Source organism: Xenopus laevis, chromosome 8L, assembly GCF_017654675.1.
Source record: "Xenopus laevis strain J_2021 chromosome 8L, Xenopus_laevis_v10.1, whole genome shotgun sequence".
Taxonomy (NCBI): domain Eukaryota; kingdom Metazoa; phylum Chordata; class Amphibia; order Anura; family Pipidae; genus Xenopus; species Xenopus laevis.
The window spans coordinates 36,897,409-36,913,464 of NC_054385.1; the positions used below are offsets into that span (position 1 = coordinate 36,897,409).

The 16,056-nt window shown below is 40.7% G+C and overlaps 1 protein-coding gene across 2 annotated transcripts in view; it reads right to left on the reverse strand.

Moving 5' to 3' along the window:
- The window catches only part of cul4b.L (cullin 4B L homeolog), a 40,082-nt gene that overhangs the window by 11,617 nt on the left and 12,409 nt on the right, over positions 1-16,056 (reverse strand). For both annotated transcript variants that reach the window (XM_041572706.1, XM_041572705.1), the window contains exons 4-16: positions 10,552-10,655; positions 10,065-10,134; positions 9,553-9,626; positions 8,808-8,970; positions 8,630-8,719; positions 7,991-8,073; positions 6,193-6,260; positions 4,746-4,864; positions 3,676-3,868; positions 3,482-3,586; positions 2,605-2,715; positions 2,330-2,415; positions 1,289-1,396 (exon numbers count right to left, since the gene is read on the reverse strand). In XM_041572706.1, coding sequence (XP_041428640.1) covers positions 1,289-1,396; positions 2,330-2,415; positions 2,605-2,715; positions 3,482-3,586; positions 3,676-3,868; positions 4,746-4,864; positions 6,193-6,260; positions 7,991-8,073; positions 8,630-8,719; positions 8,808-8,970; positions 9,553-9,626; positions 10,065-10,134; positions 10,552-10,655 — 1,374 coding nt within the window. The remainder of the gene's footprint in view (positions 1-1,288; positions 1,397-2,329; positions 2,416-2,604; positions 2,716-3,481; positions 3,587-3,675; positions 3,869-4,745; positions 4,865-6,192; positions 6,261-7,990; positions 8,074-8,629; positions 8,720-8,807; positions 8,971-9,552; positions 9,627-10,064; positions 10,135-10,551; positions 10,656-16,056) is intronic.

Sequence of the window (16,056 nt, forward strand, 5' to 3'; positions counted from 1 at the left end):
AAAATTACAACATAAACACCTCACTATAATTTTTTTGGCAGCAAGACAAACCATAGCCACGGCGTGGAAATCCCATTCTATTCCTTTTCCAGCCTTCAAGCATAAAATTGACTGGATCATGATAAATGAAAAACTAGCTAGCTTCTTAACTAATACACATATCAAATTTTTAAAAACCTGGCAACCATGGCTGGACTACAGACGCTGTGACCCAATTGCTAGTTAATATCCAAATGATCTGCCTTATGATCCTCCTTCAATATTCCCATACAGACCTGTTTTACAATTTTAGCTACCGGTACTATGTGATTTATATTCAGTGTAAGGAATGGTGCACCGAACTGTAAACTCGTTTTACAATTTTTTTTAAGAAATCAGTCCATGAATTCTAGACACAATGGTCTTCACTTTAAAGTTGCTGGAAAAATAGACTCTAGTAAATAATTGACAGCATGATGGGGTCCTCTAGTGACCAAATAGAGGTATAGCCTCAAAAATTCCAAGAAATCCCTGCTGATTGTAGTAAAATTATTATTTATTAATCCATATTAAAAAATATCAACAAGTCCCCACATGGCCGAACGCATTTCATGCTTACCTAGCACTTAGTCATAGGCAATTTCTGATATGTCTCATCCTTTCAAATGCTTAAATACCATCTTTAATAGACCCTCCCATTTTTAAAACCAATCGTTGTCCAACACATATGTTCTATATAATATCAATTAGAGCTTGGGCCATTGGCTCATACATTTAGAAACACTTTGCATTTATATAATATATAATCAATATTGCAGGACACAAATGTAGTATCAGTTACAATTTCTTTACATGAATAGATAATGAGTATATTTATACATAGCACGATACGTTGCTATATAGTGCCTATGCCTAAGTGCTAGGTAAGCATGAAACGCGTTAGGCCATGTGGGGACTTGACATTTTTTAATATGGATTAATAAATATTAATTTTACTACAATCAGCATGTTTTTGGGATTTGTTGGAATTTTTGAGGCTAGACACAACGGTGCCATGTAATGTTGTTTTATTTTTCTTTGGTTTTATTATTTTACAATGTCATATCAAAATGTACGTCATACATTGGCCTCAAGTAGGCAAGATATTTATATTGTTCCATATGTTTATAAAAGCAATAAAAATATTGAAAGAAAAAACAAGAAAAGATTCCTTGTGATAAATCTAAAGACCGCGAAAGGAGTTGATTAAGGGCAAGCAATATTACTGCTCACAAAATCCGTACACTTGTATATGTCTATATACACTTACCTCTGGTGGTAGATGAACTTCCATAGGCACATAAGTTGGCCAGTACCCCATTGTTAGAATATTTACTGTAAGCTCAATGTTGCCAGGGAGATTTTGGTTCTGCATATACTGAGGGAGGGAAAAAGATACACTTGTAAGTACAATTTCTTTCTTTTCTGATCTACTTCTTTTGATAATGCTGTTACTTTGTGTATGTATAACCAGAAAACATGAGAAACAGAGCAGAGTAGCACTTAAAGGGTTAAAGAAATTAACATTGAAACCACAGCAATCTGAGCAGGTTTTCCAGTTCTACGGCCACTATTAACATTCTTTTTGTAAATGAAACACCAGGGGATCCTGTCGAATCCCATTAAGAATGATATGGACAAAGGAGGCTCAGCCCACAGCAGATCATGAACCTTATGCCTAGCAATATTCATTAACTACAAATGCAAATAAAATTGCCATTCTGATATTACGTGATAACATTTGTGCCAGTTCAAGTCATTGATAGAATAGCCACAGCTGAGGGGAGCAAGCGGAAACAATGACAGTTACTACTTATTTAACGGGGTTATATATATACCTAGCAACCAATTAAAATGTAGCATTTACTGTTCTACAAACGATGCACTGGTTGTCATGGGTTACTGTAACTTGACAAACTTTTTATTCCAATATGTATGTTCTATAGATAAATCAGTGTTATCTAGAAATGGTATGTCTGTTGTACAACGGTAAAATAAATATCAATTTAATATAGTCTCATATAAGCACCTGTTAAGATTCAGCACTACAAAAACACATACATAAAATATGCAATAAATGATAAAAAAAAATTTATTTAAATGTTATGCCCTAATCACTCCAAAACAACAAACTTGTCTGCCCATACATATCCTTCCTGGTCTTTTGAGCACTAGTAAGAAGAAATGCCCTAAATATTTATGCAGACTGTGTATGAGTGTGTTTTATAGGCAGAAACTAAAGTAAATGATGCATAATCAGTGCATTGCGGAGCATGCAAGCACTCAATACATAATAATAATCATTACATACCTGCTTAAAGTGAACCATTATATCTTTAGACAGCTCCATATCTTTAAACATTCCTTCAAGTTTGCTGGTAAATGCTGCTCCGCATTCTGGAAAACCATTAAAAAAAATATATATATATATATATATATATATATATATATACACACACACACACATATATACATAAACAGTCCCCAGCACCACCACAAAAGGCAGGATTTTATATGCATTTACAACTTTAAAAATAAAATAACCCACAAAGACAACATATTACGTAATACAGTTTTGATGCTTACCATGCTTCAATTTGGAAAGCATAGATTTTTCAGCATCAACTGATGCACTTTTACCAACTAAAAGCCTCTTTGCCAAATCTTTCTTATAGAAGGCCTCAAAGACATCCTTTCCTGGAAGAGGAGGGAAAGAAGCTTATTACCAACTGCATTAGGCAATACAGATAAATAACTAAGCAGAAACCGATCAAGCTAATTACAATAAAATTAGGAAAAAAAAACAAACCAGTGCAGCCTAACTGGGCCCCATGTAAGGAATGGTGAGTACAACAGTCAAGTGTTTGCGGATAGTGGCTACCATGGACTGGCTCATTAGCAAACGAACCTGGCTATTGCCTTCCCCACTGCTCTGAGAATTTCAGTCCTCTGCGCCTGATTGAACTGCAAATTCAGTATTTGTGTGCCCCAATTACTGGTAGCTGGACTCAATACCACTCATTCATAGTATTATTATACACAAGTTGTGTATGATTTATCCATGTTTACCCCCACTGCTGCATTGCACAGTCAACAAGTGGGACTGTCTGGGACCTGGTCTCTCTTGGACCTGTGCAGGAGGGACCCCCATATCAGAATTAAGGATAGGACTTTTTTCTTGGGGTCCTGCATGGGTCAGACAGCCAATATCAATGCTACTCATAAGGCCCTTTTTTCTCCAAGGCATGTCAGCTGCAATGTTGTATGGGCATGGGTTGCGGGTGCCCCGTGACAGAAGCAGAATTTGTAGTCTCCGCACCACCACCCTCCTGCCCAAAAATGGAGTAGGCTGGACCATTTTTTCACAAAGTTACGTCCCTGGTACAGACAACCAAATAATGCTACACTTGATTAACAAGTTTGCTTTTGAAGATATTTTACATAAAAATTTGGTTCCACATACCATAAATGAACCTAAAAATTATCATAATTTTATCCAACATCTTTTCAAGTTCTTCGTCTGTGGCTTCTTTGTTCCCAGTTCGAAGTTTAGAATCAACATGTTTTGCTAAAATACAGAAGAAAAAAAAAATTATAGTTCCTTGCTCAAAATTTACCATTTTATCAAAAAAAAATATACTAGAAGAAAAACTGTACCAATTAATTCAGCAGGTTTATTTGGTCGTTTGTTAATGAAAGTTTCAAATGCTTCTTTCATGGCATTGACAAACTTCTCGTTCTTTAGGAAGCAGACATCAATTACATGGTCCACTTTATCTTTAAAATCCAACAGCTCCTGTACCATTGTCTTATCTTTCTCAGGATTAATCACAATAGTACTGCCAAAAGACTGCAGAAATAAGAATGGAAAGGATTATCAATCACAAAGGAAACAGCATGTAATGCAATACTAATATGCTAAAAAGCTAATTAAAGCTAGATGCTCAAACGAATAGCAGTAAATCCTAGCGCTTTCACTTAGTCTGCATTATTGGCGTCTAGCACCATTAAAATGACACGGAGTCTAGGAACATATATTATTTAAAAGGGTTGTTCACCTCGGAGTTAACTTTTAGCATGGTGTAGATAGTGATTTTCTGAGACAATTTGCAATTGGTTTTCATTTTTTATCATTTGTGGTTATTTAACAACTCTCCAGTTTGCAATTAGAGCAATCTGGTTGCTAGGGTCCAAATTACATCTGAAATGCCCACGGTTCCCAACAAGTGCAAACTGATGGGCTGTTTAGATATTAACTGATTTAATCAATGTTCATGCTTTTTGCTTGTACAAATGAAAACCATGTAAATAAATAATTCTGTTAGAACCACAATAGGCTATAAGGCCGGCCCAATTTAATCTAAAGACATGTTTAATTTGCTTATTCAAACACTCACTAGTAGGACTAGCTTTCCCATAGAAGAAGTGCAAACTACACTACATCAGTACAATAGGTAAGTTCGAAGGGCCCCACTTTATATCAGAATAGCTTGTCATATATAACTTAGGCATTTATATAAAAAATGCGTTGAGAAGGATTGAAGTGATTTTTCCTGTGTATATAAACACTAACAGATGCAATGTATGCAATTCATGTAATACAGGAACCAGATATTTCACTACAGGTAAATAAAATGAGTCTTTTTTTCCATTTCAACAAAATTGGCATCAAGTAACTTTTTTTTTTTTGGACATTTACTCTACAGTGAGAAGATCAAAACCAGTACCTTGATGTACTCGATCCAGTGCTGCAAAAGGACTTGCACCCCACCCCTTACTCGACTAAATAACTGATAAAGCAAGAAAAGGTCCTGAATTCGATTTCCATCAAGAAGATGGTTCAAGCCTATATAAAAGAGATAAATGTAAACGGTTAGCACAGCTTATAATATTTAAAGCACAAAGCTTAAAATCTAGTTGTTACTGCTCAGACTGAACACTCTCTCTGTTGGCAATAACTGTGGGGCTTCTAGTTTAATATCCTATCATCATTTAATGAAAATAAGAATAGGGATTACCGTCCTGATTGTTAGAAAGGGTATAACTTTTTACTACACTTTATAAACACCTAAACATGTCTATCAGCCTACCAACTAAGGATTAAAATATTTAGGGGCAGAAGTGTGAAATTAGAGCCACCACATAAAAAAAAAAAAACACTTTCTATTCATTCATATGGGATATTTAGAAGCATAGCTATCTAATGGTGCATTCAAATCCATTAATGAAAACGCAATTAAAAACCCCATGCGCGGGTATACTATGCATTACCTGAGCTGTGCAACTATGAAAATTTGGACTGCTGTAAGCACCCATGACGACTGCAGAGGGTTCCAGCACTATTAAACATCTGCAATGGGATACTGCCCACCCATATTCAACTGGATTCTGTCATGATTTTTATGATGTAGCTTTTATTTCTAAATTATACTGTAAATAATTCACTCTACAATATACAATATCATTCCTGAACCAGCAAGTGTATTTTTTAGTTGTAATATTGGTGTGTAGGCGCCATCTTAGGCCATTTTGCCTGGTCATGTGCTTTCATAAAGAGGCAGCACTTAGGATGGAACTGCTTTCTGGCAGGCTATTGTTTCTCCTACTTAATGTAACTGAATGTGTTGCAGTGGGACCTGGATTTTACTACCGAGTGCTGTTCTTATATCTACCAGGCAGCTGTTATGTTGTGTTAGGGAGCGGCTATCTGATTACCTTCCCATTGTTCTGTTGTTAGGCTTCTGGGGGACAAAGGGAGGGGGCGATATCACTCCTTGCAGTACAGCAGTAGAGAGTAACTGAACTGAAGTTTATCAGAGCACAAGTCACATGACTGGGGGCAGCTGGGAAACTGACAATATGTCTAGCCTCATATCAGATTTCAAAATTAAATATTAAAAAAAAAATATGTTTGCTCTTTTGAGAAACAGATTGCAGTGCTGGAGCAGCACTATTAACTTATGTGTTTTGATGTATTCTACTTCACCATTGTATTCTACTTCACCCAAGTACATTGTAGAATAGATTATAGTACCTCAAATAACATTTATTTATGGCTGCTGCTCTTTAGATTGACAAACCTTTAAAAATCGAATTCTAATTTTTACTGGCTCCCATCACCTTGTAAATGTCAACGAAAAGAAATTAAAAAAAAAAAGATAAAGAATAAAATACCTTTCTGAAGGGTGGCTGTTAAATGTTCACCTAGGAGCTGTTTTTCTACAGTGGCAATTAATGGTTTTCTAAAAAACAAAGAAAAAGAAATAAAAAAGTAACAGAAAAACAGTCAAGACAAGCCAGATGGTTACAGCATGTTTAAAGGGGATAAAGGTCAATCCCCTTGCAGTAGGCCCAATCTGTGCCCTAAAAATTGCTTGTGCCCAGGTTAACTACCCATAACATAATGCTCTGTACTGTGGGAAACCCCACGCTGACTGGGAGATTGCCAATCTCCCAGTCAGCTTACCGAGGACCTGGAAGATGGATGAACTGTCATGGAAGTAAGTATATGAAAGACACGATAATTTTAGATAAAGCTTTTAGTCCTTCACTAAAGTTGTGGCTGAAAACTAAAACAAACGGAAAAAAACTAATAAGAACATGTTCACATTTGTAAAAAAAACATTTGTCACCTGAATTCTATTTATATGAAGCCAGTAGCATGGCGAAACGCGTAGGGCAGCATAGGTGGACGGTGGTGTGATTAGCTCCCATCCACTCCCAACATAGACAGGTAGAATTGGCGGGGAACTGTAAACACACAGTGATTTAAACTGGTGACTAGCTCTCGACTACCATTCACCTTATGCTGGTTTTAGTTTTTAAGGGCAGTGTCCTGTACTGCATAGAAGTTTGACATGCAGTGATAAAAAGAAAAAAAAAAACTTTTTCGAGATTTATTATAACCGACCATGGAAATAGCTCGAATCCAAAAATACACCATCTAAAACCTGTCAAGGTCATGTAGAAGTCAATGGCAGGTCCCTTGAACCATTTGAAGATGTTATTAGCCTTCATGATTTTCAAGTTTTTTGTCGGTGGGTTTCTCTTGAAAACTTGATCAATTTGAGTTTTTTTCCAGACGAAAACTCGATCAGTTGGAGTTTTTAGGTTGTTACAGATTTGAGTTTTTTTACATTCAAGTTATTTTCTTAAATTAAAAACCATTCGAGTTGTGAGTTGATTCAAGGTCTAAAAAAACTCACATAGCTCTAAAATTTGACCTTTGATAAATAACCCCCTAAGTGTCGTTTTGACTTTTTAATTGCATTATGAAATAAAAGTTAAGTCTTACACTAGCTAAGGAAGTTTGTAGCGATTAAACTTGCTGTCTGAACTGGTTTGCTTAAGCTCCCCATAGACGCGATGATTCTTCTTGCCGAACGACCGATTTTAGGGAAGTACGACCAATCCTTCGAAATTATCGTGCGGTTAGTGGGATTCGAACGATCGTACATCTTACGATTTTTCAGCCGACATCTGTCAGGAAATTGATCGGCCAGGTCAAAAAATCTTTGTCGGCCCCAGTGCAATCTATCTATGTTTGCAGGGCCAAGCAGGCGGCTCCCCTTTGTTTTCCTGGCAAATTGGTCGTTTTAGTTGATCGTCAATTCGTACAATTGTACGATCGTTCCGAGAAAATCGTGGTCTCACGATGAGGATCGGATCTTTAAAAAATCTCAACATCTATGGCCAGCTAGAGCAAAAAGAAGGCTAGAGTTGTAATGGTGTCTTTTCATTATTCTGCTTTATTTATTATGGAATGCTTATATTCTGCATACAACTAAGATAAAGCTTTTATTAAAAGTTTTAATAGTCTGACAGACTGCTTAATAGCCAGTCACACTTTCCTCTGCTTCCTGAATAAAGCTGCCTTGCTCTCTTACGTAGTCTCAAGTTTTGCCTAATTTTGGAGACATTAAGACATAAGGAATCACTCTATACAATGAAACAACTTACAGACACTACTTACTGTGTGCTTTGATCTAAATATGTTATAACTCTATCCGCTTCCTCTTCTAGGCGTTTGCTTACATGATGAAGGTACTCTGGGACCTGCACAGTATCAAAGCAACACAGTTAATATGATTTACAATTTATATCACGTACTTGATTTTTAAATTCTAAATGAATAATCGTCAAGCAAGACGGAATTTGAAGCCATACAGTAAATCTGCAAAAATGTATGTCATTGTATGAAAATCTACCCAATGTTATCACAGTTTTCCACCAACCAAAGCAGCAATGCACCTATCTGAACATAAATAGAAGTGGTGATACTATCATCAGACAAATGGATTTAGCAACATGCCCACAGGCTTACAATCTAGGGTCCCTATAATTGTAGCTCACAATTGTCTATTTTTTTTTTGCGAACCATTTAACCTCCCTGTATGTTTTCAAGACAGGGAGAGAACATACAAACTCCTTGCAGATGTCCTGGCTAGAATCAACCCTAGAACCCCAGCACTGCAAGACACAAGTGCTAACCACTGCATGCTGAAAATTTGCCAGGATGGCAGACTTTACCCACCCAAGTATAACAAGCTTCATTTTGAGATAATCAAGTATATCAGTATTGTGCAGGATTGTTTTGTTTTCTAAAGAGTACCTCTAGTTCTTGCATGAGCCTTTGTCCTTCTGCTGCATACAAACGATTTGTTTCTTCCAAGAATCTCTGTTCAAAAGAGTCCTGATAAATCTAGAGAGGGAAAAATGTATAGGTCTATAAAACCATATTCAAGCTTAGTAAAAACTGAACACTTTTGAACAATATATGTATCACTTACTTGCAAGTCAGAAAGCATGCTAAGAAGGCTTCTCAATAAACTCCTGTCAATGGCCTCGCCATTCCTTTCTCTCTCAATCAGCAGGAGGATGCCATCAATAGTCTTGTTCTGAACTTTCTGATCGCTGATTATGTGAGTTCTAAACAGCTCTAGACCCATATCCCTGGAGACAAACATGCTTTTATTGCCCAAACATGTTACACATTATCTCATTCTCAGGCATACAATTTAGTGCTCTAATCACCTACTCAGATATGAACTGCAAACATGTAGAGAATGTGCATGGTTTATATGAAAAAACTGTGCTTTTGCCATTTGACGGACACCTGAAAACTGCTCTAAGAAACAATAACTAGGAAATCAACAGCAGACTGTTTTAGTGCAATTTTAAGGCAGTGAAGTGTCACAGCTCCTGAAACTGATCCCCACAGATTTAAATAATGCGGACTAGTGCCTATGTTAGCAACAGAGAGGACCAGGAAAATAAATTGTATTTGGGTTAGTTTAAAGGGCACACACCTTCTCAATGAACAAGAAGAGGCCCACAACAAGATAAAGTGAACCGAATCTTTATTTATGAATAGGGTACTATCTCACAACTCACATAAGACAAAATTAATATGGGAAACAATTTTATCAGAATCAGTAATCTCATTCCTAACTATTGTCTCTAATCTCTATCTTGAAAATACAGATGTACATTTCTATTACAAATATAAATCCAATCTTAAGAAATCTTACTTACCAAATAGATGGCAGCATTGAATTTTGAAGAACATACGTTCTATCCAGAAATAAAAAGATACTCCTAATCATGATCTTAAAAGAGACAGAAAGAAGAATGAGTTCAAAATTCAGGAAGAATTAGTAAGCTCAGTTGACCGTATTGTTGCAATATCTGTATTATCAGACACTGGGCTGCTGTAACTTACAGGCTGTACGAAGTAACATTACATTAAAGAGAGTATCAAATTTAGAGAATCATTCTTGTCCTGTCGACCATTTAGTGAGGTTTTTTTCGATAAGCATTAATGTCTCATTTATTATTTCTCATGTCAAGGCTGTAGGGCACAAAGGTGCTGTAGGGCACAAAGGTATCCAAGAAAATTCTTCAAATTATGGAACATTCCCATAGGCATCTACTGAATGTAATTAATTCCATGTGAATATAGCCAACAAACACATTTCATAAAAAAATACAATAACCTCAGATTGCCAAAAGGCTATAAAGCTTTGGGAAATGGAATTGTTATTTACCATTTGTCTGCAGTGATCTTGCCAACATTTATCTATTTTCTTCAGAAAAAGAACACTGTCCAATGAATCTGTGATCAAAGTATTAAGGGAAAGCAAGCATAGCAGTCAAAATATTAAAACCTAGGCATCTCAGTTCCAATCACTATTCTATAATTATTTTTTGTATGGCGTAGTCAGTACAGGTAAGGGATCAGTTATCTGGAAACCCATTATCCAAAAAGATCTGAATTACAAAAAGCCCTTCTCCCATAGACTAAATCATGATCAAAATCCAAATTTTTTTTAAAATGATTTCCATTTTCTCTCTGTAATAATAAAACAATAGCTTGTACTTGCTCCAAATATATAAATAAGCCTTATTGGAAGCAAAATCAGCCTATTGGGGTTATTTATTGTTTAAATGATTTTGCAGTAGACCTAAGGTTTGAAGATCAAAATTAGGGAAAGACATTTTTATTATTTGCCAAAACATGTTTTGAAAGGATATTCTCTGAACTGATGAATTTGTGCTTTGATGTGGTCTTCACAGATTTGTCTCAACTGCTTGTAAAGGTTTGCAGATATTTTGTAAGAGCAAAGGTTTTCCACAGCCTAAAAACAGAAACAAAATACACATGTAAATGCTTCATTATTTGACCATTATCAGACATTTAACTAGCTTAGTCCAAAAATACATCCTTAGCAAGTATGGTTACACACATGCATTTATTAAGGATTGTGTTGTGTTTTCCACAAAAAGGAAGATTTTAGTACTTACTGTTAAATCCATTTCTCTGTCGTCTTTAGGGGGACACAGGGACCGATGGGGTTAAGCTCCATCCTCCAGGAGGCAGGACACTTGAAGTAATTAAAGTGGGCGTGCCAGGTTAGGCTTAACCCCACACACTGTACTCAGACTTCAGTTTTTTAAGTGTCCTGCTACCTGGAGGATGGACATCTCTACCTCTGAGAGAAATCTACGGTCAGTCTGTGACTGACACCAGGGGTGACACCTAAGGCAGGATTACCTGACCTTATATGGTTAGCCCCCTACGCGAGGACATCCACCGGGGTCATAACTCTAGCCTGTGGGCTATACAGACCACCCAGACGTATGCCTGTTCTAATTCTAGCGCAGAGGGTCTGGCCGGTGTGAGGGGGGGGTAAGTGACTACATATATGTTATATAATGTATGTTCACTATGTCTGCTGATTCTGCATGACCTTGTCTCCGGTGACCCCCTCAACCCCCCCCCCCCACCACCCGCCCGCCCGCCCGTCGCCTCACAGACTAGCCATACCTTACTCTCCCTTAGTAGTGTGGGTGGAGGAAGATAGGAGGAACCCAGCGAGGGAACGTCTAGCGTTCCAGCGATGCTCAAATGGCGGCTGTCTGCTTCTTCGGCGGGCTGTGTTACATTTTGGGTTTTCCTCGGCGGGCTGTTACACGCGCGCGCCAGCGGACATTTTGGGTCTTTTCCCGCGGCTCAGCAGCGCTACACAGCACAGCTCTTGTCTGGTGACGGCACAGGTTGGCTACCCCACACCCTCTACATAGGATGGCAGAAGGTAGGCCAGGGGGGCTATTCAGCAGGGCGGGGGGACGAGCCCCCACAGCACAGGTGAATTTTTTTGTGTGTGCTAAGTGTCAACAAAAATTTCAGGGGGCACAGGGTGAGTCGCTTTGCAGAACTTGCACCATGGGGCAGGGGGCAGCTATGGTCTCTGGGGCTCCACCAGAAACACAAGCTGAAGATACAGTGCAAGGCACTTCTCAGGAATGCTCTCATGGGCCAGCAACAGACCCACTCCCTCCATTATGGGCAGTACAGTTGTCACAGTCACTGGCTTCTCTTCAGGGATTGCCAGCCATTGCTGATAATTTAGGAAAGGCGCTGGCTAAATTTCACCACAAATCCGGTGGTAAACGCAAACGTCCTGATGACGAAAAAGCGGATTCTGTTACTCACAATTTTTCTGAGGATTCCTCTATTGAACAGGGTTCTTCCCAGTCAGAGGGAGAAATACCGGCATCTATTGCTTCTTCTGATGATGAGCAAGAAGAACAAGATGAGGCAAGGGAAAAGGATAGCCTTCATGATGTTGAGGGCATTATTAAAGGGGTACTCGATGTACTTAACATTTCACCGAAGTCTAAAACAGGGGAGACAAAATATCTTTTCAAAAGACAGCATAAATCTACAGTCTGTTTTCCTGAACATGATCAGTTACTAGGGATCATTCAAGAGGAGTGGGACGCTCCTGAAAGGAAGTTTCAAGCTACTAAGAAATTCACAAAGTCCTATCCCTTCTCTAAAGAGCTTATTGATAAGTGGTCTAACCCCCCGGTGGTCGACGCACCAGTGTCAAGACTTTCTAAATCTACCACGCTGCCAGTCACTGACGCAGCGGCATTCAAGGATCCATCTGACAAAAGACTAGAAGGTTTTTTAAGGGCAATATATTCCTCAGCAGGATCTACACTGCGGCCCTGTTTGGCTTTAGCATGGGTCTCAAGAGACATTCAGGCTTGGTCCGAGTCACTCGTCAAGGACATTCAGGGTGGTGTTCCCCGAACTGATCTTCTGTCCTCTGCACAAGCAATTGCGGAAGCATCAAGCTATCTTTGTGATACTTCCTTGGATGCCTCACAGCTTACTTCACGTACTTCGGCTCTGTCAATAGCAGCACGCAGAACGCTTTGGCTGAAGAATTGGTCAGCGGACATTAGTTCCAAGAAGTCCTTAACTTCTCTTCCGTACAAGGGCCAACGATTATTTGGCGAGGAACTCGAGAAGATTATCTCACAAGCGACAGGTGGTAAAAGCACCTTCCTTCCACAAGCCAGAAGTAGAGCATCATCAACCAACAGACGGGGAAAATTTTTTCGTGGCCGGTTCGCGCGGCGGGGTAGTCCGCCACAAAGATCCCACTTTCGCTCCAAAACCAGCGACAAGAACCGCCCCCCGTGGAAGAGTAATCGACCTCACAACAAACCATCAGCTGATAAGCCCACGTCGGCATGACGGGGCAATCCCTCCGGAATCGTTGGAACAGATCGGCGGAAAATTACTACGATTCCGGGAGGAATGGATCCGTCACTCTTCAGATGCCTGGGTCAAGGAGATCGTCTCTGGGGGCTACCATCTCGACCTGGCGGCACAACCTCCCAGGAGATTCATTATGTCCAGGGTACCCTCCAATCCCTTAAAACAAAGACCTTTTCTGGAGTGCATAGACAAGATGGAGAGATCGGGGGTTATCACACCAGTACCTCAGCCGGAGTGATTCTCCGGGTTCTACTCCAACCTTTTTACAGTCCCAAAGAAGGACGGCACGGTCAGACCTGTTCTCGACCTCAAGCGACTGAACAAGTACATCCGTTCTGTGCGCTTCAAGATGGAGACCTTGAGATCAGTAATTCGGGGCATGGAACAGGGTCAACTAATGATGTCCCTGGACATAAGGGATGCTTACCTCCATGTTCCCATTTGGCCTCCTCATCATCGCTACCTCCGCTTTGCATTTCAAAACAGACATTACCAATTTGTGGCACTACCGTTTGGCCTGTCCTCGGCCCCGCGGGTCTTCACCAAACTAATGGCAGTGTCGGCAGCCACCCTGAGTCTGCAAGGGATTTCGGTGACACCTTATCTCGACAACCTACTTATCAAAGCCCGGTCAGTAGAGAAGGCCAGGGTGGATCTCCAAAGGGCGATTTCACTTCTCCAGAGCTTCGGCTGGACCATCAATTGGTCCAAATCCAATATGACTCCGAGTCATCACATGACCTTTCTCGGGCTGGAATTCAACACCCTCACGCAGACCGTGAGTCTACCTCTGGTCAAACAGAACAGAATCAGGGGTCAGGTACAGTCTCTGATAGACAGCCCGGTATCCACAGTACACAGAGCAATGCAAGTCCTCGGATCGATGGTATCAGCCATCGAGGCTGTCCCCTTCGCACAGATACATCTTCGTCCTCTTCAGTCCAGCATTCTTGCCACCTGGAAGGGGGGATCGTTGAACCAACCTGTCCGGTTATCTCCGGCGACGAAAGAAGCTCTACGGTGGTGGCTGTCCCCCGAGGACCTAGCAGTAGGACAATCTTGGGCGACGCCAGATTGGAGGGTGATGGCCACGGATGCCAGCCTTCAGGGCTGGGGAGCAACTTGGGAGAACCACTCTGCGCAGGGCCGCTGGTCTCCCGCGGAGTCCAGACTTCCTATCAACATTCTGGAACTCAGGGCAGTGAAGTTGGCACTCAGTCAGTAGAGTCACCTCCTACGGCTACAGTCAGTCCGCATCCAAAGCGACAACGTCACCACGGTGGCCTACATCAACAGACAGGGAGGGACTCGGAGCCAAAAAGCTCTGACAGAAGCCAGAGAGATTCTGCAGTGGGCAGAGCAGAACTCTGTCAGACTATCAGCCATTCACATACCAGGCGTGGCCAATACAAAGGCGGACCTCAGTCGAAATCAACTCGATCCCGGGGAGTGGGAGCTTCACCCGGAGGCTTTCGATCAACTAGTGTCGATCTGGGGAAGACCAAGCATAGATCTCATGGCGTCGAGGCGAAATCGAAAAGTCTCAACCTTCTTTGCACAATACCGAGACCCTCTAGCGGCAGGGGTAGATGCCATGACACAACACTGGCAGTTCAAGCTGGCTTATGTCTTCCCTCCACTTCCAATGCTCCCACCCTGTTGTTTGGGACTGCTTTGGTAAGTCCCCATCGGTCCCTGTGTCCCCCTAAAGACGACAGAGAAAACAGGATTTTTGTACTCACCGTTAAATCTGTTTCTCTGTAGTCGAAAGGGGGACACAGGGCTTCCCGCCCAGTGACGAGCTACAGACCATATTTGGTTTTTTTTTTTGGTTTTTTTCTGAATAGGTTCCTTGGTTTACTAGTTCTGCCTGTTATAAGTTTAGTAATTCTAGTAGCAGCTTTGGAACAAACTGAAGTCTGAGTACAGTGTGTGGGGTTAAGCCTAACCTGGCACGCCCACTTTAATTACTTCAAGTGTCCTGCCTCCTGGAGGATGGAGCTTAACCCCATCGGTCCCTGTGTCCCCCTTTCGACTACAGAGAAACAGATTTAACGGTGAGTACAAAAATCCTGTTTTCTCTCATCCTATATTGGGAACACAGGCACCATGGGGATGAAGAGACTGCAGCTTGGAGAGTGGACACTAAGATGTTAATGGTGGCTCCTCCTTCAGCTCTGGACTTCATCCCCTGCCTCAACCTACCATCTCCAGTTTCTCACCGAAGGAGTAAGCTCACCCAGATAACAGAGGAGTCTCCACACCCCTTAACCAAAACTAGTCTAACTAAAAAAAAAACCTCCCAACTTGGAGAATTGTAACCAACTTGGGCACCCTAGGATGGCCCAACCTTTGTAACCCTTGTACATATCATCTAACAGGCAGGGACGGCCTGTGTCCCACAATATAGGATGAGAGAAAGTGTGTAGGCAGGACCAGGTAGCGGTTCGACACACCTGCTCGCCCAATGCTTGGTGTCGAACTGCCCAGGAGGTACTGATTGAGCATGTAGTCAGCGCTGACTCTAGAGAGGCAGTCTGCCTTTCATTGCATAGGTCCTGATGATGGTGGAACAAATCCATTTGGCTATGGTTGACTTAGCAGCTTTCATACCTCTTTTTTTGCCTTCTGGAAGAATGAAAAGTGATTTTGTCTTCAACTTAGTAGCCTCCAAGTATGTCTTGATTGCTCGTACTATATCCAGTTTGTTTAGACGCCTCTCTAGTGGATTCTTCGGCTCTGGGCAGAGTGACGGGACCACCAGTTCTTGATTGAGGTGGAACTGTGATACGATCTTAGGAAGAAACTCCGGTGTTGGTCTGAGAACCATCTTATCATAATGGATAATAGCGAATGGTGACTGGAAGGATAGTGCCGCCAGTTCTGAAATTCTGCGGGCCGATGTAATTGCCAAAAAGAAACAACACCTTTTCATCAGTGTGGCTAGAAAGAATCCATTGTTT